Source organism: Aphis gossypii, chromosome X (assembly GCF_020184175.1).
Source record: "Aphis gossypii isolate Hap1 chromosome X, ASM2018417v2, whole genome shotgun sequence".
Classification (NCBI taxonomy): Eukaryota; Metazoa; Arthropoda; class Insecta; order Hemiptera; family Aphididae; genus Aphis; species Aphis gossypii.
The window spans coordinates 47,055,492-47,074,710 of record NC_065533.1 but is presented as its reverse complement, the minus strand read 5'-3'; the positions used below and the strand labels follow the sequence as shown (position 1 = coordinate 47,074,710).

The 19,219-nt window shown below is 28.2% G+C and overlaps 2 protein-coding genes across 5 annotated transcripts in view; one reads left to right on the top strand and one right to left on the bottom strand.

Annotated features, from left to right (window-relative positions):
• Positions 1-4,198: 4,198 nt before the first annotated feature.
• LOC126551973 (uncharacterized) lies at positions 4,199-6,225 on the bottom strand. The gene is made up of 3 exons (XM_050206390.1): positions 5,665-6,225; positions 5,012-5,206; positions 4,199-4,603 (listed from the first exon to the last, which is right to left on the bottom strand). Exons 1-3 carry the CDS (start codon positions 5,849-5,851, stop codon positions 4,320-4,322), a joined length of 666 nt encoding a protein of 221 aa, XP_050062347.1. The 5' UTR covers positions 5,852-6,225; the 3' UTR covers positions 4,199-4,319.
• An 11,951-nt stretch (positions 6,226-18,176) lies between these two features.
• The window catches only part of LOC126551869 (heterochromatin protein 1-like), a 63,930-nt gene continuing 62,887 nt past the window's right edge, over positions 18,177-19,219 (top strand). For all 4 annotated transcript variants that reach the window (XM_050206213.1, XM_050206211.1, XM_050206210.1 and 1 more), the window contains exons 1-2: positions 18,177-18,313; positions 18,400-18,731. In XM_050206213.1, coding sequence (XP_050062170.1) covers positions 18,481-18,731 — 251 coding nt within the window. In that variant the 5' untranslated portion in view covers positions 18,177-18,313; positions 18,400-18,480. The remainder of the gene's footprint in view (positions 18,314-18,399; positions 18,732-19,219) is intronic.

The window sequence follows — 19,219 nt, the reverse complement described above, 5'->3', positions numbered from 1 at the left end:
TACACGTTACACATTTATTTTATGCGGTTGCAACCAAGCGGATTTTCTGCGGCGGAATTTCCGCATTATCGAAATTCATATATTTAAATACTACTGGACACATTACAGTGGAATTTCCGCACGGAAAAAGTAAAATCGCTACACGCCGCGATTATTCGTCCGCTGCGGATAATCCGCAAGTGTGACACCGCCCTAAATACCCTATATCATTATATCCAGAGATAAAGTAGTTTAAAATATGCCGTACACTAAACGGAAAAATATATTATATAAATAAAAATAAACGCCGATATAAAATAATTGCACTTATCAAATCGAAAACAAATAGTGTTCGAACACCGACCCTCTTGGCGCGTTTCTGTCGGACCAAAGGTCACCACGGCACGGGTTACAGTCCGTTCAATACAGTTGACCATTTTTCCCCTCCCGAATGGTCAAGCTGTGATCGTCGCGAACTTGTCGCCGCCGTCCCGGTCGACGCGTCAACTTTGTCGCGTCTTCTTCACACCTATTCACTTTTTCGTCAGAAACCGGTCGTGTGTGTTGTTGCCGCGGTAGGCGCGACACCTTTTACGTGTGTGTGTGTGTTGTCCGGTGACAGTAAAAAAAACCTCATGTCCTTTTTTCTGGACTATACGCAAGTTCGTGTTCGGACGAATTTTTTTATATTATTTTTTTTAATATTATTTGCTACATCGCCAACCTGGTCCTAATATTTTATCACACCCGTGAAAGTGCCAACTTTGATCGACCCGCTACCTGAATCAGGTCTATTTTTGTTTATATATTGTAAACCATTGCACCTGGTAAATTGTTTATTTATATTAGGTATAATTTATTGTATATTATTATTATCTTGGGGCCCCGTGTTATTATATTATTACATGTGTAACATCTTGTGACAGCGTCGCATTATTATACATAATATACTAAAAACCCGTAAAACCTAATTTATTATTATTTATTGGTCACCTAATTATCTTGTCCACGCGAGTAGCGGCAAACAACTGCCCTATACCGTGCGATTTGTCGCGGCGACAAAACAAATAGATAATTATTTCACGCCACGATCACCAACACAATACTTGTAGTTCAGTCTTTCAATGTCTCAGTGACATAAACATCACTCATTAGCAAGGGATTTTTTTTATTCCTTTAATTAATTGACACTTAATTTGCTTGTTAGCAATGTTAAAATTTTCGATTGAAATATTTGCAGTGTTCCGGGTTTCTATTAATATTAGGTATTAAGACCATAGAAGTAAAATTACTTTCCATTTTATGTTATGTCTAAACACAACATTAATAACTATTTTAACCGTTCATTTTTCATAGGTATTTTATTTATTTATTTATAATATAATTTGCTATAATTATTCAGCTAATATATTTGTTTTTTTTTTCTATAATCCGGCAGCTACAGATACAAAATATACCAAATAAAAAATACATAGGTTGGTTATAAATTGGTTTTATTTTTATTTATGGATGGATACTGGATAGCTGCAAAATATTTTCTGTTATCAATAAAAAATTATGATACTACCCATCAGAAGCATACCAAATTATTCTCATCGTTTCTTTAAATATTTGAAACACGTTTTCTGAAATTAAGATCTATAGTTTAACTTGATATTTTGATTTATACATATTAAATCCAAATTTGTTTGCTTATTCCATTTGATATCTACAAATTTCGTGGAACAGATTACTTTTTAATAAATTAATTATTAAATTAGATTATAAATATTTATGCTAATTTATACATTAATATTATAAATTTAGTGTCCAAGTGGACTGTGGACATTAATCTATAATCAACAAATTTTTTAAATTTATAAAATATGTAATGCTACATTTAAAAATTAAATTTCAAATTAATCTAGAAAATATGAACACTGATATTTTATTATTTGTAATAACACAAATTTAAATAATTTTTAATTGTTATATAATTTCAAACCACTATTATTTACTTGAGTCTTTTCAGAGTTAATATACAAAATATTTCAAGCTACACAATTCTTTTATATTTAGGGAAGGTAATATAATATATTTATAGCATGAGTAGGTTTATTCTAAATGTTGATTGTAAACACGATACCTTAAATCTTATGTGAATGCTTGGATAGTAATCATCTAGTTTGAAAATAATTTATATAATTGTATAAACAGTTAACTTGAGTCCTTTAGTATTGACTTCTGAATAACAACAATAAAAAATCCCTTTACTACTTATTTCACAAAATACTAAGATTTGAAATGAAAACAATTAGAAAAAATAATTCAGAAAATAAAAGTTTTGAGAAATAAAAACCTTAAACAGTAAATACAATAGACATTTATAAATAAAAACACATATTTTTTCTTTCATAATATACCTATTACAAATTGACAATGATGAATGTTTCTACAATTTATACAAAAAAATCTGAATGCATAGAGCGTGAATGTGTTTTATTATAGGTATTTAAAATGGGTGTATAGTGTCCTCTTAGTAAAGTGTAAAATCCATTCAAATAGTTTATTAATTTTTTTTTTTATTAATTTGTATTAATTAATATTGTATATCTAATATTACTACCTACTAATTAAGTTTTTATATGTATTTTTTTTTCTAATGACAATAAAAATGTTAAAGAATAAATAAAGTGTTCTATGTTTTATTAAAAATTTGGTGTGACTAGTATATTGCTTAGAAAATTTAAAACAAAAAAGGAATTTCAATAGTATATTAACTAACATACATAAAAATAAATTATTAGTAAATTATAATTTTTAAATTTTGACTTATTAATTTAATAATAATATTTAAAAAATATTGTATCAACATTTTTAAATCGTAATAATATTGACAAAATGTATTACTTTATACCTAAGTTATTTGATTATAATTTAATTACATTTGATTATAAAAAATGTATATTTAATATGATTTGTTGTATTGTAATAATATTTCTAAATTATTCATTGACTTTAACTTTTTAAACATATTTTAAAAACTAATCCATTATACAATAATATGCAAATGCAAATACCTTATATTGATAAATACTTACAATTTTCTGGCAATAAAATGTTTGTAATGACTAATAATGAATATTAGATATAAATATTTTACTTATAAGTAAAGGAATTTTAAATTATATGCATTGTAATATTTAAAATTGCTATTGGTTATTGATTATAGTAATATTACTAAATGTAATTCTAGGAGAAGATGTGTATTGTATATAATTTGTTGGAATGTATTGTATTTTTTTAGACCTTTATTTAATTATTATAGTTTTTAAATTTTCAACCAAACATATTAATATATATAAATATTTACACTGCATATTTCATAATTAATTACCGAATATAATCGTGATTGGATTATAGTGATTATACTAATCATATATTTAAAATCAAAAAATAAAATATATAGTTAGTGTTGTTATAGTATTTATAGTATAACATATATAAATCTAGAAAATATAAACACCCATATTTTATTATTGTATGATTTCAATTGTCAAAATACTACTGATTACCTGAATCATTTTCAGAGTGAATATGCAAAATTTCAAGTTCCAAGCTACACAATTCTTTTATATTTAGGGAAGGTAATATAATATATTTATAGCATGAGTAGGTTTATTCTAAATATTGATTGTAAACACGATACCTTAAATCTTATGTGAATGCTTGGATAGTAATCATCTAGTTTGAAAATAATTTATATAATTGTATAAACAGTTAACTTGAGTCCTTTAGTATTGACTTCTGAATGAATAACAACAATAAAAAATCCCTTTACTACTTATTTCACAAAATACTAAGATTTGAAATGAAAACAATTAGAAAAAATAATTCAGAAAATAAAAGTTTTGAGAAATAAAAACCTTAAACAGTAAATACAATAGACATTTATAAATAAAAACACCAATAAAAATTAAATATATTTATATACATATTAAATATGTACCTATAATTTTCATAAGATTATTTAACTTTATTTTGAAAACCTACAGGTTTGGTTATGTCCTCGAGCTCATAAACATACCGATTATTTTAATCATACTAAGTATATTTTTAAATGAATGTATTATTGTGCTAAGAAAATATAATTAATTAATTACTTCTCGTGAAACGAACTAATAACTATTAATATTAATATCAATATCAATTTTTATTTTATTATTTATAGTACAATAAACAATTTCATCAAATAAATACATGCAAAGAATAATTTTAATATCGATATTAAATAATAATGGTCAGTTACACATATTATCTGATGAAACATTTAATGCTATTAGTGCGGGCACTGTAAGGTATTACTCGCATGTGCACTCTTTTTTTTTAGGATACGGTAGATAGTATTTGTAATCAGGTTCATCACCATACGTCTTCTTTTTAAGAACTCCCTCTTCGACGAGCCCGTTTTTATTATTTATAGGCAAAGTGCACAACTCTTTGTCAGTTGCTTTGGGACAGCAATTTAACATGCCACTGCCGCATGAACTTGGAGGGATTGGTCCCAATGACCTGATAGTAATTACGCATAAGTCCTTGGGCATACAAATTCCCGGCGCACCATTGGTCCTGGTGCACGGTTCAGCTATATATAAAAAAAAAAAAAAATACCTTATATTAATATCGTAAGTTTTTAGAATCTTGTAGTTTATTTTAATTGATTCGTGATGAGGTGCCGAAATTACAACGCCAAGGTTTTACTCTTTCAGACTTCAACTAAGAATTTAAGATTCTGAGGTGGAGTGATGAATGTATTTAATTAACAATAATACGTCTTTTTATGTTTCTGAAGTCAAAAAAGTTTTCGATTTTAAACATTTCTAATTTCTACCGTTAAGACGAATTAATTTTATAAATAATGTGTATATATATATATGTAAAATATACAATACATATTACATATATTGCGCCGATATAAAAGACAAAGAAGGTGAATAAATATGTATATTATGATAATTTTTGATACTCTACAACCACAAACTTTGAAACTTACCACATAAGTCATCGCACATTTGTCTGGTTATGGGCAGTTCGTAGTTTTCTTTGCAAGTGTGCAATCCATTCGGCGTGTACAAAGGTCTGCACATTCTCAACTCCGTGTGGTAGTACCACCCGGTAAATTTCCAACCATTGATGTAAAATTCCGAAGCATTGCAATTTTGAATAACTGGTCGACGACATCTGTCATCTAAAAAAACATAAATCAAATTTAATAATACAGTTCTGCAGTGCGTATTTTAAAGTAAAGTTTAAATAAGTTAATATGTAAAATTTTAAATAATATCACTAAAAATCCATTCGATATTGAAAAATTAAACCTTATCATCAGAAATGAGAAAATAACTCAATTGTAAAGTTATTCATATTTATAATAAATATAAATAGTAATCGTTCAAATTACGTAATACGTTTAATTTGTTATCTGCTGACCGCGAATGATAGTTAGACGGACAAACTGTTAAATATAAAATTATTGTAAAAATGTACTTCAAATTATAGATTAATAGTCATTACCCATTATAAAAACCCTTCTAAAAAAAATAATATGTTGATTTTCGTGCATTGATTAATATTGTGTGTAATATAAAGGTGGAATAATTAATTTAATCTTAAAATAAAATATAAATAATTATTATAATACGATACCTTTGGCTTGGACGTCAGTGATTGTCAGTACGGCGATGAACATCATCATCCCTACAACACCTAGGATGTACGGTTTGGTGGCGAACATAGTTTGATTATCGCTTTTACGCAGTAAGAAATATTTGTTAGTGGAGTCAGCGGATTGTACAAGTGGTGCTGAAGAATATACTTGGTTGACTGTTGCCATTCAACCAGCGACTACTCTCACGACGACCTATCGTGAAAGGGTGGGGGTGAGCGTACACTCAGGTGTGTCTATTTATTATGTAATGTCACCGATTGGCACACTGTACGGTTGGAGGTAGTTAGTACGTGGCTGAAGAAATGTGTTTGGAAGTGGCAAAGGTAACGTAATCCTTGTCGGTGAGGGAAAGGGCGGGGGTTGTTCCAGGACCGGCAATTTTATACTACTAATTTGAAGGTTATTTTCTTATTATTCATTAATAAAACACAGATTAAAAATATATTAATTATATTCTTTAATCCTTATTGAAGGAAAACGGATCGTAGTAAAAAAAAAAATGCTCTATTTAGAAGATGACAGATACTGACAGTTATTTTTGTGTGGAAATGATTCATTTCACCGTAATAATATTGTAAAATAAGTATTGTGTTACCTACTTATCACTGTCGTGTCTCGGATATACGCTTACTATCCTTGTTTACCAGCACACTTTCTAACTGTAGGACTTAATTGCGTTATCGGAAATTACATATACCTCTATTGGGTAAACATATGGCATAGAATTGCTGTAAATTATAATTTATGATCGAATTTTTTTTTATAGTAGCATCCTATTATTGCTATAGTCAGCAAGCCCAAACAACAACATAGGAACTTTCAACTTATCTTATCGCATCGGCAGTGGACCGTTTCCTCGTCGTTACCTTTCAACAGTTAAGGAGGTACCCCTCCCTCCCACCCACCATATCACCTACAAATTATTTATTATTTACACAGTGTATTACAGACAACGCTGTGTAACGATACGGTATATTTTACCGTATTTTTATTATTTTACTTTACTTTAGTAAATTTACCAATAAAAATATTTTTTTATAATAAATGGTATAGTCAACATTTTTGGTTTTTATTAAGGCATATTTTAGAAGCTTATAATATGATTGTGCTTACTTAGTAATTTAATTATTATTGAAGTAAGATTGATATACAATTTTATTTTTATATTATTTTCTATAAAAGTTAAGTCATTAATGTGAAGTCAACGTCGCTTTCCAAAAATACCTTATAAATTAAACAAACAAAAATCAAAAAATCGTAATTAAAAATGTTGATTGTAGAATGATCGACGAAATATTTATTGATCGCATAAGCGGATATCCTTTAAAAATGTTTGGGGGAGGGGGGGGGGCTACAATTATTTACATAATTTACAAAATTATTCAATGCATACAAGTCATTGAATGTTAAAATATTTTTCTAGATCCATTAAAATATAAACAATGGAAATATTATACATAATTGAAAATCAGTATTTAAGGTATTGAACCTCATGTTAGTATTAAAATTAAGCACACAATTTAAAAAAGAAAGGTTCTATTATTTTATTGTATAGTATAAATTATAATATGAATATAAAATTATTTAAAATGAAAGTGACAAAACGTTCTATTTCTATAATATAGTAGCGTGTTCTATGTAATACAATATATTTGTATCGAGAATCTATCATTATATGAACTTTGGAATACTTTATTATTGGCCATCATAATAAATAAATTTTTTAACACATCATTATAATACATATGAATTTTACTTGTCATCGATAATTCGTTTAATATGTTATACACAATATAATATAGTAATCAATTTTATGTTATAATACAATTCATAACATTAGTGAATTTATTTATTTATGGATAATTATGAATTAATTAAAAGTAATACAAATTAAAGAAAGGAACAAAAGGAAATAATGTTTGTAAAGTAAATTAAAATTATACATCAGAATATTCTTTTTCTTTAATTTAAAATGTTTATTGCTTTTAATTTTTAAATTAATTTATCATATGGAAAACAGTAACTAACTGAATGTATTGCATGGATAATTGAGCTTTTTGTTGACTACTATTTAAACGTCTTAAACCATCACACCAACATTATTCACAGGCAGGGCCGGCGAAACCTATGGGCGACGCCAAACTAAAAATTATTTTAATTTAATTTATCTTTTGATACGCATAAACGAATAAAATTATCAATAATTTACACAATTTAAAATATGTATTATTATTTATTCGATATATAAAGTATATAACTTTAATTGAAAATACTTACTGGTTTTAGTTTAAAAATGATGTTTGAAATATTATACTACCTCCTTTGTACGTACACACTGGATCTTTTGATAATATTTACGTACCTATTTACGATTTATTCATTTATAAATAAATTCATTATTAGACGGCAGACGATAACACGCTACTGGCTGTAAAGGTAATATACATACAGCATTAAGTACTACTATGAATACTATTAATATATTCAACCTAAATGCCCGAATTCAAAAAAATAATTGTAGGTATTATTATTGAGTACCATACCGCCAAAAAATGAAAAACCTTCAAGAACCCAGTATCGAAAGTTAGAGCCCGAGCTTAATTAGAATTAAAAAAAAAAAACACAAACATAATAAATAAATACTTTAAATGTTATATTATAACATAACTACTTCGACATCGGACGATAAAAGTGGTTTTATTAATGATATAGATAAAAATATTAAATAATAAATTATTTTAGGAATATTAGTATTATCAATAAAAATGAATATTTTCGCTCCACGCAAATACGGTTGATGGTCATCTATTTTCCTTCTCAATTTTTCAGTCCTAGGACTGATAACAATAGAGTATATAATTGGATTTATTGAAAAGTGTTTCACATTATGACGTTAATACACTATAAACCATTTAAAAATATTAAAGTATTAAAAATTACGTACGCTTTATTTTACGCATATTGGGAAAATACTATAGATATTAGATACCGTTTATTATGTTGTGTATTGGAAAATTTTTAAAAGAAAATCTTTATTCTATAGAGGGCAATCGTGCTGTGTTTTTGCAAAAACACGAAAAGTTAAATGGGTACTGGGGACGCGCGTGTACACGTTAAAACGTGCAGCACAACTGTATTACAATCTCTAGTAAATTGGATTTATATAAATTCACATACAACATACACTGTCATGCAGTATTATATAATAATAATATTCACATACAATCAGTGTTATAAGTTATAACATTTATTTTATTTTTATAACGCAGTTGTTCAGTGTACCTATCCAAAAGTTTTTATTGGTCACAGTTATTTATTATTATTATTTACTCGGATGTCTGGCGTCAAATGCGGAATGCGGATTTATTGACCGATTTTCTATAATAGTGTAGATTGTTTTGTACAGGTACCTACGTCTATAATCCCTAGTGAATAACGTCACAATTCATCATTATATAGGTAGGTAACGTTATACATTTATTTTTTATTTTCTGCAGATATTTGAGAACAGCACATATTACCTATATAGTACACTAATGTATTATCCATCTACTATGTGTACTTACCACCCACCGCGCATTCAAAATTCAAATGAATTGTTATAAAATGTGTTGCGTTTGTGTAATTGTGTCTCACACGTGCACGGCGGGTAATGACTAAGAAATTTGGACGTATGTATACGGTATATATAGCTATAGATATTGTTGGTATTATTCGATCAAATATTTTGAGGATGATGTTCTTTCTATAAACATAGACACTAGACAGTAATTTATCGACGCACCGGAAATGGCGTATATTATATTAAGAGCAAGGTATATAAGAAAAGAGATTATGGGCATATAACATAGTACTATATGTCTATATGTATTGTCAGTTCGAGTCTAAGCATGAGGGACTCGTAATACGTGATTTTATTTGTGTTTAAAAGAGACGACTCTATAGTCTATATACCTGAAGTGACCATATATTTTTCAAACATAATAATCAAATTGTACTCAGGTTAAAAGTAGGTATTTTTTTTTATACTTGTAATATAAAAGAAAAACCAAACTATAAGCTATTTTTTGAACACAACGATATATCTTTTTTAGACAGTACAGTTCTATATTATCTATAATATTATAACATAATAATGTAGGTACTTTTTTATAATTTCTACAAAAATAATTTTATTAAATAATATACATACTTGTAATATAATATACTCATTATATATATAAAATTTAAAATTATAATTATAATTAGTATGTCAATCATTGTATTTTAAGTGGTTAGGGAAATTAAACTTTAAATGAACATTATTTGTTGAACATCTGCTTTTAACCCGAATGCAGTTCGATCATTACCCATTTTTACCCGAATGCAAATCGACCATTCCTTTTTTTGGCTGCATACGAACTGAGTCCCAATACAACCCTTTATGACAAATTGTGTCACGGGTTGTTTTAGAGTATATACCAATTGAGTCCGGCGAAATTTTTGATATAATATTATAATACTAAATGAGTCGATGTTTTAACACATAGATATAAATTGATGATAGAATAATTTTTTTTATATTGGTAAAAATGTATGGGATAATTATTGTATATATTCAAATTTAATTATTTTGTTATGTATTGACGATATCACGTCTCCATACAACCATACGTATAATATTAAGATTTAAGGCGCATCCAGACGAATTTTTATCTTCTTACTTCGCATTCTAGTACCGAAATACCGAATGTATTCTAGGTACCTATTAAATGTTTTTGTAGCATTCACTCGTGTAAAATCTAAACGAACATTAGCTAAATTGTAAACGTTTTCAAAGAAGATCATCGGAGATATCAGATATATGTTTAGATGAGTATTATATATATAATATTATATAGTAAATATATAGTATTTAGAGGTAATAACATTAGTTATAACATTAGCTTAGTTCGTCAAAATATACCAATTTCTTATCATCGCGAATGTCGAGTACAGACCATATAACGACTTAACAGTTATTGTAAACGGTATGATGGTTACTAATAGGAAAATTCGTATTTTTTCCGAAAAATGTTATTTAATACAGTTTATATTATACCTAGTAAATTTTATAGTCCATGTCACTATTAATATTAAGACTTTATACTTAATTTTATAATTGCTTAAACCATATTGATAATAGTAAACTATTTTAACCATATTTTTAGTTAATAAAAACATTAAAAACTGTAAAACTATAAAATATAGTAAACGTTATCATAACAAATGACTATATTTATAGAGTCTCAATAAGTAAACCTATTTAGTTATTTTTCCTATTTGATAGTTATATTTACAATAATTTGTTTAACTATAATATTTTAGTAATTTTTTTTTCCGTGTACCTATTTTAATGTAATTTTCGTAATGTTTGTATTGATTATTTATATAGTTCAACAGTTTTCAACATTATATATTTTGTGACATGTACCTAACTAAGATTCTACAATATTTAAAAAAAAAAAAAAAAAAAGGATAGTTATAGAATCAAAAAAAAGTAAATAGTAATTTTAAAAAAGCAGGTAAGTGGGTATCCGGCGTACCGCTCTGCTATACATTAGGTTATGTGTGGATCACTATAATATATTATAAGAGTGTTAAATTTGAATCCAATAATAGGTATCATAGTATACGAAAAACGATTCTGAACGAAGATGATTTGACAGCCTAGGATATAATTTTCAGTGGTTGGTGAAAAAAGTGGTTTCATAACATTTTTTTTTTATTATGTTGAAATACGCAGATATACAGAAGCTGATGGTAAATAATAATCAGATCGGACATAATATATAATATAATAATAACTAATAAGTATAATTAAACGATGTACAACAGTGTTATAAGGCGTAATATAAATCAACGACTAACTGTGTATACCGACTATACTACACTATTCATATTAGTTGCTATATAGTATTATAAAAATGTATAGTCAGTGTATGCTGAAAGCTGAACTACAGTATGAACATATCACTTAGACACTACATGAAATAGGGTGTTTTGTTTATAATTCCAACATTTCCGATTTTACGAGAAAACTGTTTATAACAATAATAAATCGATAGCTATTCTGAACAAAGATCGTACCCTATACACAATACTTAACTGTATATTTTGATTTATTGTTCTGTACGCGACGAAAAAAATATTTTTGACCAAGTGATAATATGTCGTATAGCTATGACGTAAATAAACCTAAGTATCTTAGGATCATTCATAGTGATACACAATATTAACGTCTTATAAACATTTTATATTAATATACATATGATCATAATACTATAATATACATTATATTTGGTACGTTCATTAATTTGAAAATAGTTTCATATTGCACTAAATTGCACGTTTCGAGTTGTTTTTTTTATAAAAATAAATACTAACCAATACTTTTGTACAAATATTTTTACTAGATGATTTATTATAACAGATATTATTTAGTAATTTATGTTACTTTATCATTGCTATACATATTAAGTTAAAATATAAAGGTTTGGACTTTTTATTAAATAATAAAATTATATGAATATCGATATTATATAGCATGATGTAAGTGAGATGTGAGATAATAAAGATACTACTACGACTGTCGATTATATTAATTACACATACAGTACTATATATAGTCTATCTACAGCAGCTGTAGGTATAATACGACACCCATTTAATATGTCCTGACACTCTTCTCAGAATATTTAAAAATAAATGTTAACTTAACGTATATTATATTGACCTGCAGATATTTCATTCTCCAGAATCTCAAATGGTCAGAATAATTGTACGACCACTGTGGTACGTAGGTATTATTAGGTTAATCATTAATACAATTACAATACATATGTACCCATCGGCCTACAGCGGAAACGTCTACAAGACAAACATGTATAACCTATATTATACCCAATGGGCGCCCATGCCTGTATATAAGTATATTATAAATACTTTTAGCAGATCCCAGGAAAAGTTTAACAATACCGAAATGACGTACAGAGATGCACCGTACATCATCCCCTCAGTGAATATAATATAGTATATTCACTTTTGTATTAATATTACAATTATTATCATTTTATTTAAAACAACCATAAATTGTTTTAAACCTTAGTAATATCTATAAAAATAAACCAGTAAAGTGTATCATTGAGTAGGTAACCAATAATGATTTAAATTATTTTGTCTTTCACACATGTAACATAACAAAATAACCCATTTCATGACCATCGGTACAAATGGTTATATTATAAAGAGCAATAAATAAAAATATAACGAGATTGTATACTGGTATATTATTTTCATTATTTGTCATTGACAATGAGTCACTAATTATATTATGTATTTATGAAACAAAATATAACTGTCAAATAATTTTAAAATGTATAAGTCCGCGCTTCTCAACCTATGCTACGTGGATAAAACTCTAGAAAAGTTCTATAACATCCATTACAACTGAACTATAAGCATTTATTTGGGAAAGACGTCTACAAATATCGAAAGAAAACACACACACACTCGCGCATATATTTTTATGTTAAATTCCGATTTAAACTTGGTATATAAGACCCAGTTTTTCTTTAAAAAAGAAATCAAAATTCAATAACGAGTCTATCCGTACGAACCATAAACTACAATATATCATGTATTAATGAGTATTAATATATATATATATTTTTTCGAATAAGTAGGGTACATATGTACCAAGAGCTATTTATTATAAAATATATCTGTATCCGTAATAAAGGGTCCATGTGAGACTAAAACAACAATGCTTATTAAATAATATGATATATACCTAATGTATTTTTAAATATCGAAGGAGTAAAGTTGTCTCACGTAAAACAGTTTTTAACTATGTTACGCCTGTATAAGACAAAGATAACACATGCGAGTATAATATAGCGTCTTCTTAAATATAATGGGTAAAACGCGTTATAAATGATTTTAATAATATAATACTAGGTATTCGCCAATAGGTTGAGTTATCTGTTTGCGTTTTATTTTTTCGTTCCCGTTTAATTTAATGTAAATACCTGTCACATATTAGGCTGCTCATCGTATAGTTAACGTTCTTCGTCCAGTCCTAATGCTAGTATAGATACCTATATACACAATACACATTGATATTGCAACTGCAGAGAGGTATTTCGGCCAAATCATTTTAGGCGTTGCTTGACGTTTATATTGTGTCCGTTAAGTTAAAAAAAAAAAATAATATACGCAGAGTTCAATTGTATTGTTTTATACCCCCGGATATGGTAATACGCCAAACACTTAAATTTGTAAGATCATTAAAATTACATTTAAATATACCTACTATTATTATAAAATCATACAAAAGTAAAACACAATTACCGAAAAGATTGATAGGTGTATAACAACAATCATTATTGTTACAATAATTATTATAAAAATTATGTTTTGTGACGTTGAAAACAATTTTTCTAAACAAAAAAGTATGCTATTCGAGATAATTGTACCTATAAGTTTCGATCATTATACTAGGTATACATTAACTACTTATGGACTTTCATTACCTCGTGCTGATAGGTACTTATCACATAATAATTATTTAATACAAATAGTATAGTAGTATACTACTTGTATACACAATTTCATAATAATAATGTAATTCTGAATATTTTTGATACGTAGTTTCTTCTTATGTACTTTCTTATGGCGCGATGTTGGCGGAGGGACCCTAGCCCAGAAAACCCGTGCGTAACGAAAATAAAAGCGTTAGTCGCTATCTCTCTTACTCTTTACCGCTTTCTCTATACTCCTGTCTCTCTCGCTCTCCGGCCGGCTACGTCATTATATATCTACACGTCACCGCCAAAAAAAGGTCAGGTTCTGGTAGCTAAAAACGCTAGATACTATCATTGATCATACAATATTAATAATAATATTAAAAATAATAAAATATATATTTAATAATAAATAATAATAGTGAATTGTATAATCAATGATACTATTATTATTAATTGTTATTGTTATAATAAATGATTATATTGCCTTTAACAATAGAAACCGTTCATAACAAAATAAATAACATTAAATATTATAAAATCACTTTCGTGACTGTGTTGACGAATCCGGGTTTTCCGTTATGATATTATATTATGATTGCGCGGCGTATTAAGCTGGTTTCACACGGAGCGGTTTAGCCCCGCACGGTCGCGGATTTTCTTTAAAAATTAAACACCTATAATATTTAAATGGGTACATTCAAACGAAGAAAAATGGCTAGCGGACGACCGCGGTCGACCGCCTCGAATCGCGCTTGAATAATGTATATTATATATATTATGTACACATATATCCGTGATCATAAATAGAATATTATGGTGGTGTACACATAAATATTTAATACATACATATAGTATCTATGGCAACACACAATATTTTAAAAAATTATCATAGACAATAGACATATATATATTATATTGTTTATACATGTCTATGGAATTTATAATATTATTCATAGAATATAAGCTAAAAAGCATGTTGTTATTTAGAGCTTATAACGTGATTTTCTAAAATAATTAAACTAATTTTTCATTAAAAAAATTGTAGATTATTTTATATTAAATTCAATTTTTAAATTCTATCTAAATAAATAAATAGATTCTGATCATAGTAAACAATATGCTATGATTTTCAACATTTTCCAGGGGGGACTTTTCCCTCCCTTGCCCCCCTAATGGGCGCCCCTGAGACGTCGTAACCGCATAGGTTTATTGGTTCATAGATGTTTCCGTCTTTATATTAGAGTAACCTAGTATATACATAATTTAAAGGTAAGATTATTATTCAGCGCCCCAAGTAGCCTTTTATTGATACTATTATTTTTAAATAAGTTATGACCCTTTTTGAAATTTTACATTTTAAAATGATCATGACTTACTTAAAAATAATAATATCGATTTAAGGCTACGTGGGGCCTTAGATAATTATCTTACCTTTAAATCATACGATAGGTCAATTCGCTCTTATAATCTATTATCTAATATCAAAACTAATAGCATACTTTTAAAATTGGTGAATGAAAATTTGCCATGTTGTATGTGTGTAAGAAGGAGACAACACACACGAGTACGACGGCTGTTCATCGTGTACAAAAGACCAGTCTATTATAGTATGAGCCATAGCCCATAAGGTCTATAATATACTAAATTCTAACAGACAAGTGATAATTTAATAGATGAAATGAAAATTTAATGTATATCTATATGAATAGATACAACATACAAAGTGAATAGTAATATTATAGAAAAAAAACATTATGTGTACACACTTGAATTTTGTAGTATACATTTCGTTTTTTGTACTACACAAAGTGTGTCGTAGTATAATCAATTGTAGGGCCTAGTTCAACCATTAACAAAACAAATACAAAATAAAACAAAAACGAAATAATTCCCCTTACAAATTCATCTTCCAAATTAAACGTAATATAATTTTTACCACAGGTTCGAGATTATACTTATAACGTACTATATATTTTAGAACTATATATTTACTTATTATTTGATTAGAAATCAGTATTTTATTGATATTGTGATATTGTTTTATAATATTTCAACTTTTGGAAGTTGATGGCTACTCACTTCCCTTATGTTTTAAAGTTAACTATTTTAATTATTGAATTAATTACTATAATACAGATTGTAAACATACTTCATAAATTTAATAAAAAAAAAAATTAAACTTATACTAAGTTCTATTTGTGTGAATCAATAAAATAGTTAATAAATAACATAATATACGTATAGCCATATATAATAAGATAATTAAGTAAATTGTTGCAGCTTATCATATAAGAAGTAAAAAAAGATAATAGCTGGAAAACTCAATTTGTTGTGTAGGGTTGAGAATATTTCATCATTGAGTATAGCCAAACAGTGACATTTTAGTCATTTTACAACTATATTTTTGTTAAAAATTCATAAGATTTTTAAGTTATAGGTACTTAACACTTGAACAATTGTTAAAGTAATTTTAAAGCAATAAAAATACATGGGCACAGTTATATTTATAACTATACAATTTGAAGAAGAACAAAATAATATATTTCAATTATAATTATTTGTTGTAATTCAAAGAAAATATGGTACTTGAAATTTTTTTTTAATGGTTATTATGCTATTAGTCATTACGTATATTACTATACTAGTATAATACATAAACATTTTTAAAATATTTAGACTAATTTATAATGTTAATTAAAATTTTAAAGTGAGTTTTCAATGAATATTAGGTACATTTATGGGTAGCCCCGCCGCGGCAAGTATAAACTTTATAGCTCCGCCATCCAGACTTGTTACTGCCCTGCCATCAATATAACAATAAATACATCGTAATATCGTACGAATATAAAATAATAAGTTTATTTTTTGAAATTTATTAATCTAATAACATGACGATAAATTGAGGTAATGTTTAAAAAAATTAAAATTAAAAATTAAATATTAATAAATACAATGTTCAAAATCATAAAATAATATATAAATGTATATAATATTATTATGGATGTCGGGACAATAAAATACAATTACTCATTTATGTGCTGTTCTACAACTAATCGATAAAATGTTACTATCGCTGGTTATCGCCGTTTTCGGTCAACAAAACACATAACATTTCATGTATGAGTCACTAATATTATATTATATTGTTATAATGTGGTTTATCTTACGTTCGATACATTTTACTTTATGATTTTAAAATATTTTATTATTGGACTAAATTTTGTAAAATCGTAGCTCCTGGGCTAAGGCCTAAGACCTAAATTATTGAACTACCCCGATTTGGTAAAGACTTTTACAAAACACGCGCATAGTGTATATATTGTATACCTACAAAAATCTTAAGATAAGTATACAAGAGTAAAATTTAAATGTGCATTTTCCTCCACTTAATATTGTACTACAATTTTGTTTTGATAAATAATAATACTGCATGAATGACATAGGTAATTGTAATATCGCTCAAACCAGTCAAATGGTCCATACGGTCTCATATTTTATTTTCGAACGGTTCATCTGTAGATGATATTACAATGCCGTTAGCTGGTCAGTAGAAAAACTTATCGGCAGGGCAACCAGAGGTTCTCGTTTATCTTTTGCTGTTTTTTGTAAAATATTTTGGCTTGTTTGTACTGCCATCCCGGCATCCCGGCATCCCGCCGATTCCATAACGGAAACGACGGCAGTGCCGAACCGTAACGAATGCGCTAAAAAGCGACAAAACAAAAACGGCCTAAGGCTGGCTTAGTATTGTTGTTTCGGAATTCCAAAACCCCGCACTACCCCACTCGCTAACCCACCGACCCACCGACCTCCCGACCACCCGACCCACTGACCACCCAACTCATCGTTCGTTCGGTGGCGAGACACTTATCACCCCACCGCCAAAATATACAGATAAACCGGCTTCTGGATTATCTACAATATTCTATCCACCACCACCGTCGGACGGTCATGCTCGCAGCTCGCACATTGCTTTCGCGCACGCCGACCGGAGTAGTTGTCCGTCGTCAGCACTCGTTTCCTGTCCGCTCGTCACGTACTCACGTCCGACTCTGCTCTCCGTGTCATCGTCCATCGAACGGTAATAATTATTACATAGAATATTTTTCGAATTAAAACGACAATATTTGCAAACTCTAATAATTTATTTTTTTGTTACCGTTTTAGTGCAACGACAGCCGTCTTCTATTGTACACGCTCACACTCACACGTGCGTATTTTCATAACTGCAGAAAATCACCGACAGCCATGTCCGTCGATTTGAATACCGTAGTTCCCGTGAACGGTCTCGACGACTATAACGCACAGTCGCCAAAGGACGACGCCGCTGCTACTGCGTTACCTGAACAACCATCGTCATTGAACGGTGTAGCCCTCAGCTCGTCGCAGTCGATGGAAGTTGAGGTATCGTCCGAAAACGACGACGACGTCTCTGCCGCAGCTGTGGACCCAGTGGATGTTGTACCAGACTTGAACGTCGCAGGCCCTACAAGCTCTAGGTAATAAAATATAAATTATAAAGTATCAATATGATGGTAAATAATAATAATAATAAATCATAACATTAGTGAATAGTAATCAATTATCATTTTTGGCGCGCACTGCTTATTATTATTATTATTATTATCATCTCGAGTTAAATAAACACGTGCTCGACAATGTTTACACCGTACATCTTATATTCTTATCACAGAAAATATTCATATCATATTATTCATATTTCATAATAACAACAAACATTTGAAATTTGTTTTTAAGAATTAACTTTTGCTATTTTTTTACATCTCTAGTAACTCATCTCTTGAGTAAGAAATAAATTAAATACTTTGTTAAACAGCATTATCGTTTGTGCCCAATTTCACACCTAAGATGTTGTTTACTGGGATATTTGTAATGTTTAATAATTTCAAATTTCCATATACCAAAGACAAATTTCAAATTGTTATTAATTATGAATTAATTTATTATTTTAATAATTAGCAATTCT

Bases quoted from the DNA above. Each gene is read 5' to 3' on its own strand.
- LOC126551973 (XM_050206390.1), bottom strand. From the start codon at position 5,851: ATGGCAACAGTCAACCAAGTATATTCTTCAGCACCACTTGTACAATCC. The intron at 5,207-5,664 runs GTATCGTATTAT...ATGTTTTTTTAG, and splicing joins CACTGACGTCCAAGCCAAAG to ATGACAGATGTCGTCGACCA. The intron at 4,604-5,011 runs GTAAGTTTCAAA...TTTTATATATAG, and splicing joins AATGTGCGATGACTTATGTG to CTGAACCGTGCACCAGGACC.